A 21,652-nucleotide genomic window follows, 5' to 3' on the forward strand; every position below is an offset into this window, starting at 1 on the left:
CGATCTGGGGGGCCGGGCAGTGCAGCTGCAGAGCCGCGGCCTGACCCGGGGCTCTGGGCGGTGCGGGTGTAGCAGGGAGGGTTGGATAGAGGGCAGGGGAGTTGGGGTGGTGGTGGTGGTCAGGGGGTGTGGGTGTGGATAGGGGCCGGGGTGGTCAGAGGGTGGGGAACAGGGGGGTTGGATGGGGCAGAGGTCCTGGGGGTAGTCAGGAAGGAGAGGATGGGTTGGATGGGACGGCAGGGGGCAGTCAGGGGTGGGGGGTTCGGGGGTGGTCAGGGGACAGGGAGCGGGGGGGTGGTGGATGGGGAGACACACATCCTGTTTGGGGAGACACAGCCTCCCCTAACCGGCCCTCCATACAACTTTGGAGACCCAATGTGGCCCTCAGGCCAAAAAAGTTTGCTGGCCCCGGCTTCAGATGCTTTCCATCATCCTGCTCTCTCTTGTGATAATAAACTGATGTGTGTGTGTTTACAGAGGAGAATGTTTCATCATTCCTAGAAAATACAGTGAAGATTGTTATTCTATAGGTATTTTTGAAGGATGTGAGTAGATACATACAGTTGTGTTAAGTGCAGTCTAATGAGCAAATGTTGAGAGGCCAAATGAAAACAGTTACTTTTCCTTGAAGAAGGTGCACGTAAAATTTAAATTGCACTAATGGACAAAATAAATAGCAATAAAACTTAGTATTTACTTAGTGCTTTATATCTTCACTGGACTGTAAAAACATGATGAAAATTATATCAAGACAAAACACAGTAACATAATATTTACAGGGAATTATTTATGACAAATAAAGACATTGTTTACATTTATTTATTGAAATATTAGCTGAATTGTCTCCCTCTATATAAAATGTTTTGTTTTCAAGTAACAAATCATAACAGTATTTTTAGCTTACTAAAATATATCATCCATTCTGCACTGTTTTACTTTAAAACATAATGGCCAATGAAACTCATTGCCACATGATATTATTGATGCCAAGAGTTTAGCAGGATTCAAACAAGGACTGGACTCTGGATGTTTTTGTTATCTATATAAGAGTTAGCTAGAATTTGGAAGGGATATAAAGCCGTATGTATCAGAGAATAAACCAGACTTAACTCCTGGAAGGTAGGAAGAAACTATCCTTGTCGGCAACTTATTCATTTCTCTTTCCCTCTCCTTTTCTTTCCATACTCTTTGACTGTTCTAAACTTTGCCAGCTTAGCAACAGTAAAAGTTGAAGAAAACTTTGAAAAGTTAGAATAGCATTTTTCCTTTTGCCATTCTGTAACTTTTCCAAAGATGAAAGAAGAAAAGAAAAGAAAAGAAAGAGGAAAAAGTGAAAAAACCCACTGCTGCTGGATATTATTGATTTTATTGCAGACAAAGGCAAAAAAGAAAGGAAAACAAGTAGAGAAGGGAGAAATATGAAATTTTAAGATTTCAAACTTTTTTTTCATTTTTCAAAAAAAAAAATTTCAGAATTAAACAAAATTTCATGTTGTTTCAAAACTCCCATAGAAGAATTTAACAAAATATAACATTTTCCTGCAAAAGCATATTGTTTTTGACAAAACCCCACTGTTCACTGGGAACATTTTGATGAGCTCTATGTTTACGCTCCCACCTTAGTGATCAGTTTGCACCGGTTACATTTTCATGACTTTTCACAAGGAAAGGGGCCGGAACATACATTTGAGAAAAAAAAAAAGTGGAGATTAACCTTTGCATTTGTTAGCTCCCCAAATTAGGGCTCGGGGGACATGTGCATGAGTTTTGATGGGCTGAGAAGGCTGTCTATATCAATTTATATTAGTGAACCATGGAAGATGACAAGCCATAGAAAGATCTCCTCAAAAACAATTAGCTGAAGCTTCCTCACCATTCACATGGGTACCATAGGGATGTTATCTTGTGATTGCAACGGTAGCCCAGGCTGTATTGGCATAACCACGCTGTCTGGTCAGGTTTGATCACTACAGCCAAATCATGTGCCCCCCATTATGTCTTTATGTTGCGAGCGTATTGCATCAAAATCCCTATTTAGGGTCATGTCAAGCAAATCCGGGATCCCTGGCAAAGCCAGCTGATGTCAATGGAGTCTTTCTATTCAGGTCAATGGGTTTTGGATTGGGGCCCTAGTGGCCACAAGACTTGTGATGCAGAATGTAACCCTACTTGGAAGTAGATGAAGCTTTGCAGTGGAGACTAAGAACCAGCAATGTGCCTCCAATCAGCCTTAAAAAAGAGAAGGAGGTGACTTTGAGTCCCCTAGGTGCACAAGACCTAAGCCATGCTTTGGGGGGGGGTGTCTCTTCTATTTACCCAGCCACACAAGAGGCTACAGCAGTCAGTGATTATTCTATCCTGTGACCAGACCATTTCAGTAGATAGGGTAATGTCCCAATAGACTTCTCATTCAGGAAGGTGCAACTCTTCTGTTGGGAACAGTAGTATCTGGGATAGAAATCGGAATGGAACTTGGGTTAAAAAAAAAACAAAAAAACCCCAAACACCAGGAGTTTGGCCAGCTTGCTCATCCCTAGTTTAGTGAGTTTTAATTATTCCAAGGCAGTATTTAGTGACCTTCTGGGACTACAGCATCCATTAGGGAAGCTATAGAAAATTAATGGACTTTGACAAGCACTTACAAAGCATTCTCTTTATAGTCTGAAAAGATGGTCCCAATATAATGACAAAGACAGGCAGATAATCACTCTGAACAGGAAAAGGAAGGATGAACCCTTTTAAAAATCTTTAAGATTCCAACTCAGCAACAGACTGGGCTTGATTCATAGCTATTTCTCCAGTTTTAGGCTGCTGTAACTCCACTGGCAGGAAACAGACTAATACCTATAAGGATGTAAAGGACAAAGTACTCAGTTAAAAATAACCATTGTTAATATCAGAAAGAATTAAAACATTTATTGGGCATAAATATATTACATATACACTACAGATACAGTTAAGTCTTACATACATAGCGTAGTATCTGCAAAATCTATACATTAAAATAGATATGGCAGTTTTAATACAATGCATATGAAATAGTCTAAAATTTACAATACAAGAAAACAGGATTATTTTTTCTCTTAAAGTTGAAAAGCTTGGAATGTATGTTCCCGTAGTGAGGTAAAACATTTTTATTTTTTTTTCAATTTAAAGAATTGTGCAAGGATAATGTTCATACACATTCAGTTAGGGCACTTTTCAATTGTGACATTGAATACTGAACTACTGTAGCCAACAAAACAGGATTAGAAAACTACAATATTTCAAGTTCATAAAGAAAAAGGCAGATAATATAAAAACGTTTCTTTCCATTTTTAATATATTTTAAATACTTATTTTTCCTTTTTTTATTTTAATTTATTTTTACACTTTCTTGGAGAGCACAGGGTTTTTGGGTTTGGTTCACATGACTGATATTTATTGGGCCAGGGAAAGGATATAAAGACGCACAGGGAACTAAAAAGCATCAGTAAATTGTTGCAATCATTGATAATGGAAGTAGAAGCGGGAATGGTTTAAAATCTGTAACACTTTATGGTTACATGAAAATGGATTATAATGGTATTACTAGGATTATAATGAATTATAATGGCAGTATATACAAAGTAAATACTGATGTCAAATTAACTTAATATGGGCCTGATCCAACTTGCATAGAAGACTTTTTCCATTAACTTCAATAGGAGTTGGATTGGGCTCTTTGATTACTGTGATTATAATGGATACCAAATGAATTAGAAATGCTTAAAGTGTTACAGATTTTTGTTCTCCAACCTTTGCTCACTGCTTGTAAAACTGCTCCATATTTTCAAACTTGCAGAAGAAAACAAATTATCCAAAGCAAGTTTTATTTATTACAGTATTTTTTTAAAAACACACCAGGCTTAGATTTTGTAGCAGCACTGCGAAAACAGTATTCCAAAAATTCAAAAAGGGAATCTATTCAAATCTGTGGGTTTTCAAACTACGGATGACATTTCATTGTTTTAAAAAATACCTCTTCCCCCCCATTGAAGACAGCTGTGTATGCTTTGCTCACAAAATAGATGCAAGATCACAAAGTTTCATATCACAAATAAATTTAAATAAAATGTAAATAAATTTGACAAGCCATGACTTTGGCAAAAACAAAAACTTATATTTAGCTCAATGCCATCAGTTTGCAAGGCTAAATTAAACTAATTATAGTCAATAACAAAATACAGAACATTTGTAATATTTGCTACATCTAGAGAGGCACATGGAATCATTCATTAATCTTAGCACTTTCTTTCAAGAGATGATTATGTTTTTTGGATACATGTAAACGTTTCAATCACTGATAACCTTTTTGTTTTTTGGCATTTAATGCACTAGATGCTCCCATCTTTAAAAACACATGAAAATGTAAGAAGGTTAATAATACTAGGAATGCTGCCAGGTAAAAAGTTGACCTAAAGTACAACAGTATAAAACAGACAAAATGTAACATGCTACAAGGGGAAAAAAATTAGTACATAAGTACACTTCTTTATTTTTTATTTTTTTTACAATAAATAAAAGATTGCACTGTAATTGGCATTTAAAGTACTGGATGCAGTATATTGTATAAATAAACCTAAAACAAAAATAATGTGGGTGTCCCCATTACTTTGGTTAAGGGAATATTATGCTAATATAGGAAACTGCATCTTAGACAATGTAGAGAGAGCACAAAACAGCTATGACAGAAGCAAAACCAAGTAGCAAAAATATACAAAAACAAGAGGAAGGGATATACATTGTGTATCTGTTGCACCCTTTTGGAATTGATTTGCACCTCCAGCTCATTACTGTCCCTGAGGTACTCATACGTTGTTGACTTCAATATAAATAATCCAATGACTCGTGAGTTAAAAATCTAGTATTTTGATGGATTAACACATGTATGTGTGGGCCACTGCTGTAAGAAGAGAAATGATAAATTCAGATAACTTACTTTGGCTTTTGCAATGTATCAAATATTTTGATTGACTCTGTCATAAGAATAATGTAGGCATCCATTTAAGGTACTTAAATTAACTGACCTAATTTCTGATACTCCCAAGACAGGTCTATAAAATGGATCTTCCTCCAAATGTGACTGATTGACTGTAAAGATTGTTTACACTGAGCGTAAATCTTACATAATCAGTAGAGGCAGTAAGCTGTCACCAGCTCTAATCTTAGAAATCAGGCTGAACAAAATAGAATATAATAAATCTATTGATTAAAAGTAGTTATATATACACACACAACAACAAACAAAGTTAAAGCAGCTTTCCAACAGCTGAACATGGGAATAACTAACTATTGCACAATGCCCTCTTACTTAAAGTTACTGCTACGAATCAAAATGCTTAAAAAAAAATCTATAATGCTTCATAATTTATATGCAGTTTGATTATCTGATTTCTTATACAGGCAGTTCATAGTGTTGTAACCAAAGAAATAACAGATAATTAAAAAAGTTTTAGATGGCAGTACATTGTTTTGATTTAAATGCACTAAGCAGTTAAAATAATTGAGTGTACATTTTATCTTGAAAAAAACTGGGACAAATGTATTGTAGTGAATAAATCATAGGTAACATTGGTAATACTGGTTGGTGAAAGACTGGTACTGTTGACTAACACTGCATTCTAGCCTTATTACTATACACACTTGTGATTAATGTTTACAGATACAGAAGAGACAAAATAAGTGACTGAGGATTATAATTTACTAAATTGTAACATATATGAAAGACTATAAGGACGTCAGTGGGGAAAAAAAATCAAAACCAAACCAACCAAACAAAAAAAACCGTAAAGGCAAATTGATTGCAATTCCGAAACTTTGAAGGAAAAAAATCTTGCTTTTGGTATCTGGTTTGCTTATTTCTCCAGTTTGACCTCTTCCTAGTTTTGAATTTCAAAAAGGTGCACCAAAACACTGATTTATCTTTTTCCTAGCTAGAACTGTAAAAATAAGAGAAGTATATAAAATGCATGGTAGAACAAAAAGATTTCAAGGAATATCTGAATAAATGTGTGGATTATAATGCGTAGCATTAGTTAAATTTATACCTCAAACTTTCATTGGATTCTCTACTTCATAAAGAAGTACTGTAATATAAAGGCAAATAAAATTGACAAAAATGCAAAGCCAATAACAATGAGGGTTGCCCACTGTCCATCAGTAAGCATCATGCTCTTTATCTTAGGATCATCTATGCTTCCCAATTCCCCTGTAAGCATGATCTCCCTTTGTTGGAGCATAAAGGCAACAGACGGGCTGAAAGGTCCACTAAGTTCCTGTGAGGTATCCAAGCATCGGCGACATACGTAGACACGGAATCGGTAGTCTGTGTTGGTCTGAAGGCCTGGGATTTGGAATGTTGTCTCATCTCCCTTGTACACCTGCAAAACAAATTAAAATTCACAATCAAATTTAAAAATGAATGGACATTCATGTGCCAAAGATTTTTTTTCATATCAACACCATTCATAAATAGCATTATGCTATCCTTGACAGAACATCATTTGTGAGAGATTTAGATTTCAAATACCCAGTTTACTACTTCATAATCTAAATAGTGGTATAGGCATTTTATGAAACCAACTGCCTGATCCTACATTACATACATAGCTACAAGTTCCAATGAAGTTCAGGAGAGTTTTAGTTCTGCAGGGGTTTGTCATCAGACCTTTAAAGCAAACCATGAAAGCTGAGTTCTTTCAGGAAGCATCCAAACTAATTTTAGGGCAAGAACTTAGTATGTCACAAGCAGTCAAAGAAGCCAGAACATGGAGCAGAGAGGACTGTACAACAGATGGTCAAATATGGCAATTCTCCATATTCAGTACTTGTGAACATCTAGTGAACACACAGAGAAAGACAAAAACAAAGGCAGGAAAGATTTCAAGCAATTAGTCCATCTCAGGAGGCAAAACTTTCTGAACATTTTGATGGTTCAATAAATAATATAAACAACATAAAAGTTATGCTTTATCAACATAACAATATAAATACAGATTTGGGGCCAAATTCTGCCATATAATGCATTCCACTCACAGGTCTGAGGGCAATATTTGGCCAACAAATGGAGAAAACCTGCAAAATCATGTTATTGGAAGGCAGTTTTAGAATAATCCTAAACTAGTTACAAGTTTTGTTTCGATGCAACTTATTTTTCAATTGTTGTCTTCATATTTCCCTTAAGAGTTATGGCCTATAACTTTACAATTTTACAGTAGTAGCAGTAGTCCATAAATGGCCCTAGCCTTTTATATATACAAAAGGATGAGATGTTTATTAGAACAGCATACACAAAGTGTTGGGAGTTTATTGATTGTTCAAAGCTAACAGTTACTTTTCAACAGAGAGATTCATTTCCTCTTTAATGATAGTCACCAAACGCTAGCATATGTGAGTAAAAATACATTGGTTTTTACAGCTGACAGGTGAAATCACTTTTCCAAGATTACCTACTGTATGAATCATGGCCAGAAATAAAATCTGATGATCTCTAAAAAAGAAGCAAAGGGCCAGAGATAAACTGTTTCTTGAAATATGTATGACATCCTGAGAGTGGGAAAACAAAATATACAAAGCATGTGGACAAGGTTGATCCAGTTGATATACTTGGACGTTCAGAAAGATCCCACACCAAAGGCTCTTAAGCAAAAGTAAACAGTCATGGGATAAGAGGGAAGGTCCTCTCATGGATCAGTAACAGGTTAAAAGATAGTAAACAAAGGGTAGGAAAAAAAGGTCAGTTTTCACAATGGAAAGAGAACTGGCAGGTACTGGGACCTGGGCTGTTCAACATAGTCATAAATGTTCTGGAAAAGGGGATGTACAATGAGATGGCAAAGTTTGTAGATGATATTAAATTACTCAAGATAGTTAAGTCCAAAGCTGACTGATAAGAGTTTCAAACAGATCTCACAAAAAACTGGTTTACTCAGCAACAAAATTGCAGATGAAATTCAATGTTGATAAGTGCAAAGTAATGCACACTGGAAAATATAATCCCATCTATACATATAAAATGATGGTCTAAATTAGGTGTTACCACCCAAGAAAGAAATCTTGGAGTCATTGTGGATAGTTCTCTGCAAACGTCCGCTCAGTGTGCAGCGGCAGTCAAGAAAGCTAACAGAATGTTAGGAAGCATTAGGAAAGGGATAGATAATAAGACAGAAAATATCATAATGCCACTAAATAAATCCATGGTGCCTTGATGACTGTGTGCAGTTCTGGTTGCCTCATCTCAAAAAAGATATATTAGAATTTGAAAGAGTACAGATAAGGGCAACAAAAATGATTAGGGTATGGAACAGCTTCTATATGAGTAGAGATTAAAAAAGAGTTGGACTGGTCATCTTATAAAAGACACGACTAAGGGGAGATATAATAGAGGTCTATGAAATCATGAATGCTGTGGAGAAAAAGTGTTACTTATCTCTTCACATAATACAAGACCAGAGGTCACCCAATGAAATTAATAGGCAGCAGGTTTAAAACAAACATAAGGAAGTATTTTTTCACACAACACACAGTCAACCTATGGAACTCATTGCCGGGGATGTTGCAAATACCAGAAGTATAAATGGGTTCAAAAAAAGAATTAGATACAGAGTTATCTGTGTGTTCAATTGCTATTCATTTGAGCTATTTGGATGTGCAATGTTGTATTTTGTTTTCTAGCTCTACATATAAGAAGTTTTTTGTCAGCTCAGTTTTAATTTCTCTTTTGTTTCCCATTTATAAACCAGAACTCTCCCATTCAAGTGAATGGAGCCTCTCTTGAGGCTTCCATTCCTGCTGTGGGAAAATTAAAAACTGATTAAACAGCAAGAGGCAAGACAAGCTCTTCAACTTCTGAAGAGATGGAGGCAGTCTAATTTTTTCACAGGAGGCTTATGTGGCATACAACACATTGTTTTGCATTTCAGTGTTCAATAAAATACCAACCTTAATCTTTTGCTACATAAATTGTTGTCAATGGTTATGTGTTTGTAGGATTAACATTAACTCCATTTCACTTTTTTCACTTAAATCTCAACACCCACTCCCAGTTATTTATGCAGATTCATATTTTCTCCCACTTACTCTGATTCATACTCACTGAGTCATAAATTCTCTAAATTGTATTACCATTAACAGGTTAAGTTTTGGATACATTAAAAATTGGATAAAATGCAACCAAGAGGAACTTTACATAAGAATGGCCGTACTGTGTGAGACCAATGGTCCATCTAGCTCAGCATCTATCTTCCTATGGTGGCTAGTGCCAGATGCTTCAGAAGGAATGAACAAAACAGGACAATTCTGAGTGAGCCACCCCATGTGGTCCAATCCCAGCTTCTGGCAGTAGGAGATTTAGGGACACCTGGAGCATGGGATTATGTCCCTGGAGCATCTTAGTTAATGGCCATTAATGGTCCTATCCTCTGTGAACATATCTAATTCTTTTTTGAACCCAGTTATACTTCTGGTATTTGCAACATCCCCTGGCAATGAGTTCCGTAGGTTGACTGTGTGTTGTGTGAAAAAATACTTCCTTATGTTTGTTTTAAACATGCTGCCTATTAATTTCATTGGATGACCTCTGGTCTTGTATTATGTGAAGAGATAAGTAATACTTTTTCTCCACAGCATTCATGATTTCATAGACCTCTATCATATCTCCCCTTAGTCGTGTCTTTTATAAGATGACCAGTCCAACTCTTTTTTAATCTCTACTCATATAGAAGCTGTTCCATACCCTAATCATTTTTGTTGCCCTTATCTGTACTCTTTCCAATTCTAATATATCTTTCCTGTTAAGGGGGTGCCTTTACAAAGCTTAAATTGAAATAGACATTCAAGACCTCAATAATGGACCGATCATCATGTTCTCCCCTGCATTTACACCTCAGCCAAGAAATCAGTATTTCATTACCTTCAAAGGCCTGGGTCAAGACGTGCTATGGATTTTTAATGCCTCTAAGCCAGCTACAATCTCTCCATATACACTATTGATGAAGTTCATTTTAGAAAGCAATACTACTTGGATCCAAAAGTTAAATAAAAAAATAAAACATGTAAACTAAGACTCATATTCTCCCCCTATTTCATGGTGTTCAACATTCATGGAGAGTTTGGCATCAAAGCAGTAGGTAGAAAAGACAGTTACCTTTTCCGTAACTGGTGTTCTTTGAGATATGTTGCTCATGTCTATTTCACAATAGGTGTGCGTGCTCGCCACGTGCACCAGTGTCAGAAGTTTTTCCCCTAGCAGTACCCATAGGGGAGCGCCCCTAGCAACCCTTGGAGTGGTGCCTCCATGGTGAGGTATAAGGGGCATTGCACGCTCCCCCCACCCTCAGTTCCTTCTTGCCAGACAACTCCGACAGAGGGGAAGGACGGCGGGAAGTGGAATAGATATGAGCAACACATCTCGAAGAACACCAATTACGGAAAAGGTAATTGTTTTTTCTTCTTCAAGTGATTGCTCATGTGTATTCCACAATAGGTAATTCCAAGCTATATCTGTTGGAGTTGGGTGGGAGTTCACAAACCCTCAGGATGGAGCACAGCCCTGCTGAAGCCGGCGTCTTCCCTGGTCTGGGAGAAGATCGCATAATGCGAGATGAACGTGTGAACTGAAGACCATGTGGCAGCCCTGCAAATGTCCTGAATGGGGACATGGGCTAAAAAGGCAGCTGATGAGGCTTGCGCCCTAGTAGAGTGTTCCCTCACAATCGACAGTGGAGGGATTCCCGCCAGGTCATAACAAGTATGGATGCACGAGATGATCCAGTTGGAGAGCTGCCAACCCTCATGTGCTCGGCCGAGGCGATGAACATTTGTGAGGACTTCCTGAATGGCTTAGTCCGCTCAAAGTAACAGGCCAGAGCCCATCTCACATCCAGCGTGTTGAGGCGGCGCTCCTCACTGGACACATGGGGCTTGGGGCAGAGGACCGGCAGGAAAATGTTCTGACTCATGTGGTAGGCGGAGACCACCTTCGGGAGGAACGAAGGGTATGGGCGGAGCTGGACCGTATCCTTATGGAACACCATGTACGGGGGCTCGGAGGTCAGGGCCCTGAGTTCCGAGACCCACCTAGCTGACGTGATCGCTACCAGGAAGACTACCTTCCACGAGAGGTGCGACCAGGAGCACGTAGCTAATGGCTCAAATCGGGGGCCCGTCAGTCGGTCCAGCACCAAGTTAAGGTCCCACCGCGGGACACGGGGCCTAACATACGGGAAGAGACGATCCAATCCTTTAAGGAATCGGCCTAGAAGAATACCATGTGCCCCGCACCGGCGGGTGGAAGGCCAATATGGCCGCCAAGTGCACTTTGATGGAAGAGGGTGCCAGGCCCTGGGCTCTAAGGTGAAGGAGGTAGTCCAAAATGAGCTGGATTGGGGCAGTCATGGGGGAAAATGTCCCGCTCAGCTGCCCATCGGGAAAACTGAGACCACTTTGCCAAGTAGGCTCAGCACATGGAGGGTCGCCTGCTTTCCAAGAGGATGCACTGAACCCCTTCCAAGCGTGTCCGTTCCTCCCGGCCTAACCACTGAGCAGCCATACCGTCAGGTGGAGAGCCGCTAGGTTGGGGTGGAGGAGGCGGCCCTGGTCCTGGGAGAGGAGGTCTGGGCAGGACGGTAACGGCCACTGTGGCAGGCTCGTGAGTGTCCCGTACCAATGCTACCTGGGCCACGCTGGGACAATCAGGAGGACCAAGGCCTAGTCCGTCTTTATCTTTTCCAGGACCTTGCCGATCAGCAGGAACGGGGGAAAGGCACAGAGAAACTGGCCTGACCAGGACAGGAGGAAGGCATCGGAGGTAGTGCCCTGTCCCAGCATCCCCGCCCCTGGAGCAGAACTGGGGACAGCGACGGTTCTGCTGAGTCACGAACAAGTCCACCTGGGGAGTTCCCCACTCTTGGAAAAGTCTGTGCACCACCTCCGGGTGAAGAGACCACTTGTGCTGAGAGGAGAAGTCCCTGCTCAAGCAATCTTCCCGCGAGTTCTGTGTGCCCAGAAGGTGGTAGGCCTGAGGGCAAATGTCATGGGCTATAGAGAAGTGCCACAGCTTGAGGGTTTCCAGGCAGAGAGCAGAGGATCGGACCCCACCTTGCCTGTTGATGTAAAACATCGAGGCCATGTTGTCCGTGAGAACTCTGACCACTCTGCCCTCCAGGTGTGAGCAGAAGGCCATGCATGCTAGCCGGACAGCCCTGAGCTCCTTGACGTTTATGTGGAGGGCCAGGTCCTGTGCAGACCACAGACCTTGGGTCTGAACGTCTCCCACATGGGCTCCCCAACACAGGTCCGATGTGTCGGACACCAGCTCCAGAGACAGGGGCCTGCCTCTGAACGGGACCCCACAGAACATGTTCCTCGGGCAGGACCACCATCGTAGGGAGGTGATCACCGGTTCGGGCACAGTGAGGACCTTGTCCATCCTGTCTCTGGCCTGGGAGAACACCGAGGCCAACCAGAGCTGTAGGGGCCTCATCCTGAGCCTGGCGTGATGAACCACATATATACACGCCGACATGTGACCCAAGAGTTGGAGACACGCTCTGGCTGTTGTCACTGGGAACCTTGTGACTGTGTCGATGAGCCCTTTCAGGGTCTCAAACCTGTCTGGTGGGAGGGAGGCTCTGGCTGATGTGGCATCCAGGACTACCCCGATAAACTCTATGCGTTGTACTGGGACTAACGTGGACTTAGTGTTGTTTACTAACAGGCTCAGAGTGGTGCACGTGGACAGGAGGAGTGCCACGTGGTCCTGTACCTGTGACCGGGAGCTGCCCTTGAACAGCCAGTTGTCCAGATAGGGGAAGATCTGGACCCCACAGCACCTGAGGTAGGCCACCACCAGACATACACTTTGTAAATACCCTGGGGGGCAGTTGACAGGACAAATGGGAGGACCGTAAATTGGTAGTGTTTCTGCCCAACCATGAAACAGAGGAAGTGTCTGTGCCCGTCAAATACATGGATGTGGAAGTATGTGTTCTGCAGATCGAGGACAGTGTACCAGTCCCCTGGATCCAGGGAGGGAATGATGGAGGCCAGGGAGACCATGCAGAACTTGAGCTTCACCATGTACTAGTTCAGGCCTCGCAGGTCCAGGATGGGCCTGAGCCCCCTCTGGCCTTCGGGATAAGGAAATAGAGGGAATAGCACCCCTTGCATTTGAACTCTGCTGGCACCACTTCCACAGCTCCTAGGCCAAGGAGCCGCCCCCCCTCCTGCTCGAGCAGAGCCTGGTGAGAGGGGTCTCCCAGAAGGGATGGGGGCAGATGGTGGTTGGGTGGGATAGAGGTAAACTGGAGGGTGTAGCCCCAGGAGATGGTGCTGAGGACCCATCGGTCTGAGGTCAGCCGAGACCACTCCGGGAGAAAAGCACTCAACTGGTTGGAGAAGGGAAGCTTTATTGAGGGTGGATCCCTGATGAGAACTGGTAGGTTCTGGTAGGTTGCCCCCATCAAAACTGCCTGTTTGCCTTTGGAGGACCCAGAAGGGACTGTAATCACCTCATCAGGGGAGGGCGAGTAGACAGGTGTGGTACTTTGCGTGTCCACTGGCACTGAAGGATCCACCCCCTGATCGCTCTCCGGGCATGGTGCCAAAGACATGTGTCCTACCGACTCCTTCCTCGGAGGCCTGGAGAGGGAGGCCAATGACCGTTCAGAAGTTCCGGCCACCGAGCGAGCCCTGACTGGGGGCTGCATCGGGGGCCATGGTGCCCACTGGTACCGGCGGAGCAGGCTGCTGGGCCTGGCTGGCCTGACCCATCGATGGACGACTGCGAAGGGAGACCAGGCTGACATATGACCTGCCGCTGTCCCTGAACTAGGAGAAGTGGCAGCACCGGGAGTGGTGCTGACCACGAGACTGCAACCCCGACGTGGAGGAACGGTACTGTTGGTAGCAGCTGCTCTGCGATTGGCTCCGGCGGGCGGATCCACGACGGCGAGGCTCCAGCGATCAATGCCCAGGGCTACGAGAGCGGTGCCATGGCAGGGTCCTGGAGTGAGACAACGAACGAGAACAGCGTCGATGTTCGTGTTGCGACTGACTACGGTAGCCCTGCTGAGACGAGGATCTTCGGCGTCGACTGCCTCGGTCCTGTTGATATCTGCTCCTCGAAGCAGAGCGGTGCCTGGAGCCTCTGTTAGATGGAACCCAGCCAGACAACCTGAGGGGGGTCAATGGCGACCTGTGTGGACTACACACGGGACGGTCACTGAGCAGCGAATGGCATCAGGAACATTTCCTTGACCGAGACCGAGTTGGGGGCGACTGCGGAGATCCCGATGGTGGCTTGCCTCTGGACCATGGGGCCAACACTGGTGGTGCTCCTGGTACCGGCATGGACATAATGTCCTGAGCCGCTTGCAGGGCCTATGGCATGGAGGACATCTGGGGAAGCCTGCTCTGAACGGGCTGGGTTACTCCGCTCGACCTTAGTCAGAGGCCTAGAGGCCGATGGGGACCGAGGACTGCCCAACGTGGGCCTAGCCTCTCCTGCAGTCTTGCTCCGGTGCTGCGGAGAAGAAGGCCTCTTCTTAGCCTTCTTGGTGTGCCCCGTGGATGGGGAGCAGTTCCGACTGGTAGTTGGCGCCAGTGGGTCGCAGCGTACTGACACTGCGGTACCTGGTGCCAACTCGGAGCTGTGTGCTGGAGTCGGGGTCAATGCCAACTCCATCAGGATGGCCCGGATTCTAATGTCTCTTTCTCTCTTGGACCGAGGCTTAAACGACTTGCAAATCTTGCAGTGATTGCTAAGATGGGTTTCACCCAAACAGCATAAACAATCTGCGTGCGGATCACTCACTGGCATCGGTTACCTACAAGTGTCGCAGGACTTAAAACCTGGTGTGTGGGGCATGCCCCGGCCCGGGCGCACTAACTAAACTAAACTAAAACTAATCAACTACTAACTACAGGTACCATAAACTGAATGAACGAGTTCTGGGGACAAGCTGCAGCAAAGCTGGAGCAGAGCAGTTCCGAAGCACCTTCACTGGCGGCAAGAAGGAACTGAGGGTGGGGGGAACGCGCAGCACCCCTTGTACCGTGCCATGGAGGCGCCACTCCAGGGGTTCCTGGGGCGCTCCCCTACGGGTACTGCTAGGGGAAAAACTTCCGACACCCATGCACATGGCGAGCACGCACACCTATTGTGGAATACACACGAGCAATCACTCGAAGAATAATATAATCCTTAACACATGTAATCTGTCTTAAATTCTAGCACTATACAACATATTTTCTTACTACAAATCTCCATGATTCACCACATCTTTCTTCTCTTGTCATATTGGTGATCTTTCCTTGTCTTCCCATGCCCAAAAAAGAACTTAGCCATTAGGGTCAGTATGCTATGCAACAGAAGGTGCCAACACATGCAAACGTTGTAACCGTCTGTAGAAATAACCTGATGACTGAAATTCCTATTGCAAGTGCATGTCGCTCTTTTTAGGTGTCTCCCTTCTTATATCAACTAGTCACTGCTACCATATGGCCAGATAACAATCCTGTTACTAATGGCTGTTGGGCAGAAGTAACTGCCTGATTATCTCTCTATGCCATATGATTTGGGAAGTTAGTGCTTCAACCTACGCACAAATACAAGTTGTCAAACAAAGAAAAAGAAATAGAAATCTGAAGAGGAAATGTAGGTTACATGAGTAGTTGAAGGAGGATAACTTGCTTAGGCAATCCCACTCTTAGAATGTATCTATCCATTTATCTAACTTAGATACTTACATCCCCTGTCCCTCTTACTGTAGTACCTGAGTACCTCACAATTTTTAATACATTAATACTTACCAAACCTCTTTGAATAACTTATGCCATCAGGACTGCCATTTAATTTAATTAATTTATTTATTTCAATTTTAAGAAACATAAACAACGCCCCTCCCAGGTCTCTAGCCGCCCTTGCCATAAATTAACACTCTTGCTGTCACAACCAGCACACCTAAAACAAAATGAAAACCTAAAAAAACAAATACAGAAATCTAATTAAATAGGAAGCTTACATTTAAATAACGGTAGGGCTGGGATAAATACAAACAATCTTCATATTATTCAAAAAGTTAGTTGGGTAAATTGATGATGTTACCTGTTTTCCTGTAAGGATGTTACATCCTAAGGTAACTGGGAAGCTAAATACAGTTTAAATCGCAGATAGAGAAAGATTTAGATCTTCATTATGGGGTAATAAATATAGATGACCAAGAAAGTCCAATTAAGCAGAACAAATGATGACACTTCTTAGAATCAGACCAGAGACTCAGAAGTGAGACAAGAGTGAATTTAAAAAAGGACTACAAACAGTTTGAAACTCAGTGCTGACCAAGAGTGAAGACGATAAATAACTACAACTCTCTTTCATTAGAAACAGCAGGTCAGTCCTCAGCTCATGTAAACTGGCATGGTTCCAAAGATTTCAATGGTAGGTGAGTTCAACGAAGCTATGCTGATTGGCACCCACTGAGGATCTGGCCCAGTAAGGACAACAATAAGGGAAATGGCAACTTTGGTCTTTGAACAAGAAAAGGAAATAGGCAGCTTGTTAAAGAAGTTTAGTTAAAATCTAACAGAACCAGCAATTATAAATTGTGGTGTATAAGGCAAATGCTAATGAGCAAGTTTATCAGCTTAATGATCAACATCTTAGAGCTTGTGGGAAAAAGGAAAATAAAAACCATACTAAAATAAATTTAAGAAATGTTTTGGTTAATATTTCTTTCTCTAATACTCTTCTAAGAGAGGAAGGAAGTCCCCTAACTGAGGTTCAGTTCCTTGCTCTGCGACACACTTCCTGTGCAACCTCACACAAATCACTCTTTGGGCTTCCATTCCCTATCTGTAAAATGGGGATATACCTCACAGGGGGTGTTGTGAGGATAAACACAGTGAAGCACTATGGTTATGGGGGCCATGTAAGTACCTAAGATTGACTGTAGACCCTTCACATATGATTGTACAGCACTTAGCACAATGAAACCCCAATCTTCAGGGTCCTAGGCACTACCACAATATACATATTTAATAATAATAATAATAAAAATCTGAGTAGGTACTCATATGGTCATCATCACTGTAGCATCTTCTGGGTCAGGTGTTGATTCTAGCTATACATGAGCTGCCTATTAAAGCATGCATGCTTTGTATCCTCTCTCAGCAATGGGTAGGCAATTATTATTGTGTACACCATTCACACATGGCTGCAGCAGCTGCTTCATTCACATCTGGCTGCAGTGGCAACCCTGGAGTCATTACACAGACAAATATCCCACTGATGTCAATGGAAGTTTGTCTTCATTACAGTTCCAGGACCGGGCGGGGTCAACACAGAGTTTCACCCTGCTCTATATCAGGGGTTCTCAAACTTCATTGCACCGTGACCCCCTTCTGACAACAAAAATTGCTACACGACCCCAGGAGGGGGGCTGAAACCTGAGCCCCGTTGCCCTGGGCTGGAGGGCCAAAGCTGAAGCCCAAAGGCTTCAGCCCCGGGCAGGGGGCTTGTAACCTGAGCCCCATCACCAGGGCTGAAGCCATCGGGCTTTGGCTTCAGCCCCAGGTGATACAGTTTCGGCCCCAGGCCCCAGCAAGTCTAACACCAGCCCTGGCGACTCCATTAAGACGGGGTGGCAACCCACTTTGGGTCCCAACCCACACTTTGAGAACTGCTGCTCTAAGCAGAGAAGAAATCATTTGTTTGACAGTTCTTTGGGCTGGGGCATCTCTCTCTGGAACCGACTAAATGGATCACTGAACTGAAGTTTATTTTATATAGAAGCAGAGGCAGATTAAGGTTTCTTGGGATTGTGGGCTGGAGCAAGTGGGGAGCCCCCCACCCTTTCCACCTACGGTCCTACCTCCATTCTGCCTCTTCTGCCTGTGGCCCTGCCCATGGCCCCACCCCATTCTGCCCCTTTCCCCCTCCGCCCAGCCCCGTTCCACACACAGTCAACCCCCATTCTGCCCCTCCACGGCGGCCCTGCAATGTTGCTCCTTTCTGCCCCTCTCCCCCTGTGGCCCCAAGATGGGAGAAGCTCTGTCCCCCGCCCCCCTGGCCCCAGGCCGCAGCAGGGAGTGAGAGCTCCTCCAGTCCTGGGGCTGCAGGCGTAGTTTGACTGCTATATTTGGCAGGGCAAAGCGCACCGATGCACATGTGCATGCTGCAGCCGGTCCCCTTGGTTCACGGACTCTCTCGCCCCCAGTGGTACCTGTGCTGACGGCGATGGTGGGGACAGGACTGCTCTGGTGCTGCTGCAGTTGCCTCCCTGCTGGGGCTGCTGCTGCCCAGGGAACATCACATGCTGGACTCCTGCTTCCTTCTGCCCATTCCTGTATCCCTTTCTCTTCCCTTCTCCTCACCCCCTCACGGTTGTAGAGGAAAAAGGTGGGCGCTAGGACCCAGGAGCAGCATCCCTCTGCTGAGGTAGGACCCAGAAGTCAGTGGAAAAACTACTCAGTCTGCTCCCCGCTAGCTGAAACATGCCAGGGGGCGGGACCCTCTCAGAAATAGGGGCAAGTGGTGCGTGACACCCCCAGCTACCACCTCACCTTTGTTTGGGAGGGAAACGCCCGCCCTGCACCCTCCCAAACTACACCTATATGCTTGGGGCTGCAGCTGGGGTCGGGCGCTGGGGCTTTCCCCACCACCCAGTGCTCCTGCCGACGAGCGGGGTAGGCGTGCAGGGGCGCCCATTTTTACGGGGCCACTGGGCACGGGCCCTGTCAGCCCAGTGGCTAATCTGCCACTGTACAGAAGCAGGAGTTGCTGTTTGGGAGCTTGGGAACATAACACAAGTGTGCTGAGCTTTTCTGCTGGACCCTCTCTGAACCTACCACCACAGCAAGTTATTATTATTTGTATTACAGTAGCACCTAGAAGCCCTAATCGTGGTGCAGGACTGCACTGTGCTAGGTGCTGTACAAACATCGGACAAAAAATGAGACTTACAATCTATGTACATCATACACATCCTGCTGGACCTGACATTCAATACTACTGATCAGCAGCAATCAGACTGAATTCAAAGCGTTTTGTGGGCAACTCTTTCTTCCCCTCAATACTCCCTACCAGGAAAGTTCAATCCCGGTCATATAATAAAACGAGTCCCCCTGTTCTCCTATGGTTGTTAAGTACTGGGCACTAATGTTGCCAAATTGAAATGTGCCTGATATAAGTGTATGAGAAGCACAACGTGGCCTTAGTGAGAATGAGGCTTATTGTGAATACTAGGTGTGATTTTCATTATTACTAAAGCCACTTTACACTGACAGAGAGATAATGAGAATGATACTCAATATTTCCAATACTTTAATGTCTCCTTTCAAGCCAGTGCAATGCCTTTACTGTGGAATCTCCCACTGAAATGAACAGTTTTGAAGGCCCTATCATGTGATGTATTAAAATAAGAAAAAAATATTTTATGCTGCTCATCAAGTTATTTTCTTTTGTGTATATGTCTGTTTTTTTCCCTTTCTTGGTAATATTTAATTACTCTGATCCTCCACGAGGAAAACAGAGATACAGAATGCTATCCTGGTGATTGGAATGCGGGCTAAGGCATCACATTAGTTAGTTAGATTCTCTCCTTAGCTTTCCTATTTCCACCAGCAGAGGGACTGAATCACTCCAGATGGCATTTTCACATCCATCTCCTGTTGGGAATGCTTCCAGATTTTTGAAGACGCTTGGAGGGTTTTTTCTTCATACATAGATTTGCCCCAGGGAGTAATCTCTATGCATGAGACAAACCTGTGAAGTAGTAGTGCGAGCCCTTCACTTTATCTTCGTGCACAGCTGAACTACTCCTGAGCCCACTTTCCTGTGCGTTGCATGTTTTATACTTGTAGTGAACATTTACCCATATCAACATACTGGAAATGAAGGGGAGCTTAATGAATATGTCAATCGCAAATGATTCTGATGAGCACAATAACATTTGCCTGCAATTTACTAGCTATGCCACTTGTAACAATTTAAATATTTTCCTTTTATTTACAGTATATTTACTTAACTTAGATGCCATTATATAAAAGACTTTTGACTGCACTGACAGGACAGCTTTGGGCAGGGTAATTTTATTTAGGTGGCAGCATACAGAGGTGCATTTGAGACAATATACTGTATATTTTCTACTCTTATTAAAATAATACAGAGTGAGTGGTGGAGCAGCACAGAACTGTCAGTCTTCCCAAACTCTCACCAACACTATTTATGCTCAAACTTTTTCTTTAGAAGAGAGACGAAAAAGTTTAATACTTTTAAAATGTTAACTTTTAAATCAAACATCAAATTCACTTAAAATAGTTCTAGATAGGCTTTTATGTATCTATAAAAGATACACACACACACACACACACACTGCACTTAATATTTAGGTCCTGATTCTTGCTACTTTAAAGACAATCATTCAAATGCCATAATGATGGCATGCTATGAGAACATAGGAAAGACTCCCATTGGGAACACTAAGCCAGTCAAGAGTTACTTTTAGTGTTAAAATACTGTATAGGCAGATAACATATACATATACACAACACATACACCGTGCACCAAGAATCTTATTAACATTGCAAAATCAAGCATTTAGAAGTTAGGAAATACCACTATTAAGGGTGGCCATTTAACCTTAATTTGGCCCTCTTATTCATATACATGATACATGCTATCTTTTCCTACATGATCCCTGCCTCATATAGTGCAAGATGGATGGTGCTTACTGAATGGATGAAGGTAGTAGAGTGGATTAGGGAGTTATTTGTAGGATCTCTGAGCCCTGTGAAAAATGCTAATGTGAGATACCAGGGCAGTGCACACAAAACACTACAGAATGTTGAGGGGTTTTAGCATGCTGCCAAAAGCAAGCTGTAGTTTGCAAACTATTGATGAGAAATGGCAATGGTCAGATCTGAACAGAGTTTCAAGAGGCCAGAAAATAGCACCTTGATCGAATAGTACCTTGGTTCTTGAAAACTGGAAGAATTTTTTATAATGGAAATTCTAAAGGCAACCTTAATATTGTTGTTGTTGCCACTCCCCCACAATTATGACAAGTATATTTAATCAGCAAAAACCCATTTGGTATGGTGCTCAGAAGAGGAGAATCTGACTTAGAATCCTTATATAGAAAACATTCCTGTAAGAAAGGCTTAATTTCTTCTAAAAGGACTGAAAGATTTCTCTTTATGAAACTAGCTTTAGGATTATTATTATTATTTATTCAGTCTCTTAATCAGTCTCAGTGACTCCACTGCAGAGACAGTCTTAACAGTTTTGTAGAGAACCTTGTTTCCTAACAAACCATTTCACAGATAACTGAGAATAGTCAAGTGGCACTGTAAAAATGTCTAATAAAAATAAATTATTTTTCTGTCTCATTACACAAAGCTACGGGGAAGGAAGAAAACACTTGGAGTCAGCTGTACTGATGGTAAGACTCTAGTGAATATTGTGCCATTACATTTTCTGTTGACGTGCAAAGTGATCCAGGGTCAATTAAGAATATTGACCTGCTATTTGAAATGAAGAAAGGACAATGAATTTTTGTTAATTAGAATTTTACGTAAATTAAATGTACCCTGAACACAAATTAGATATTCATATTTTTATCTAAATAAATAT

At 42.9% G+C, this 21,652-nt stretch overlaps 1 protein-coding gene across 1 annotated transcript in view; it reads right to left on the bottom strand.

Moving 5' to 3' along the window:
* Positions 1 to 2,901: 2,901 nt before the first annotated feature.
* The window catches only part of FNDC3B (fibronectin type III domain containing 3B), a 366,117-nt gene continuing 347,366 nt past the window's right edge, over positions 2,902 to 21,652 (bottom strand). Inside the window, exon 26 of the mRNA XM_048864394.2 lies at positions 2,902 to 6,401. Coding sequence (XP_048720351.2) covers positions 6,090 to 6,401 — 312 coding nt within the window. The 3' untranslated portion in view covers positions 2,902 to 6,089. The remainder of the gene's footprint in view (positions 6,402 to 21,652) is intronic.

This window comes from Caretta caretta, chromosome 9 (assembly GCF_965140235.1).
Source record: "Caretta caretta isolate rCarCar2 chromosome 9, rCarCar1.hap1, whole genome shotgun sequence".
Taxonomy (NCBI): Eukaryota; Metazoa; Chordata; order Testudines; family Cheloniidae; genus Caretta; species Caretta caretta.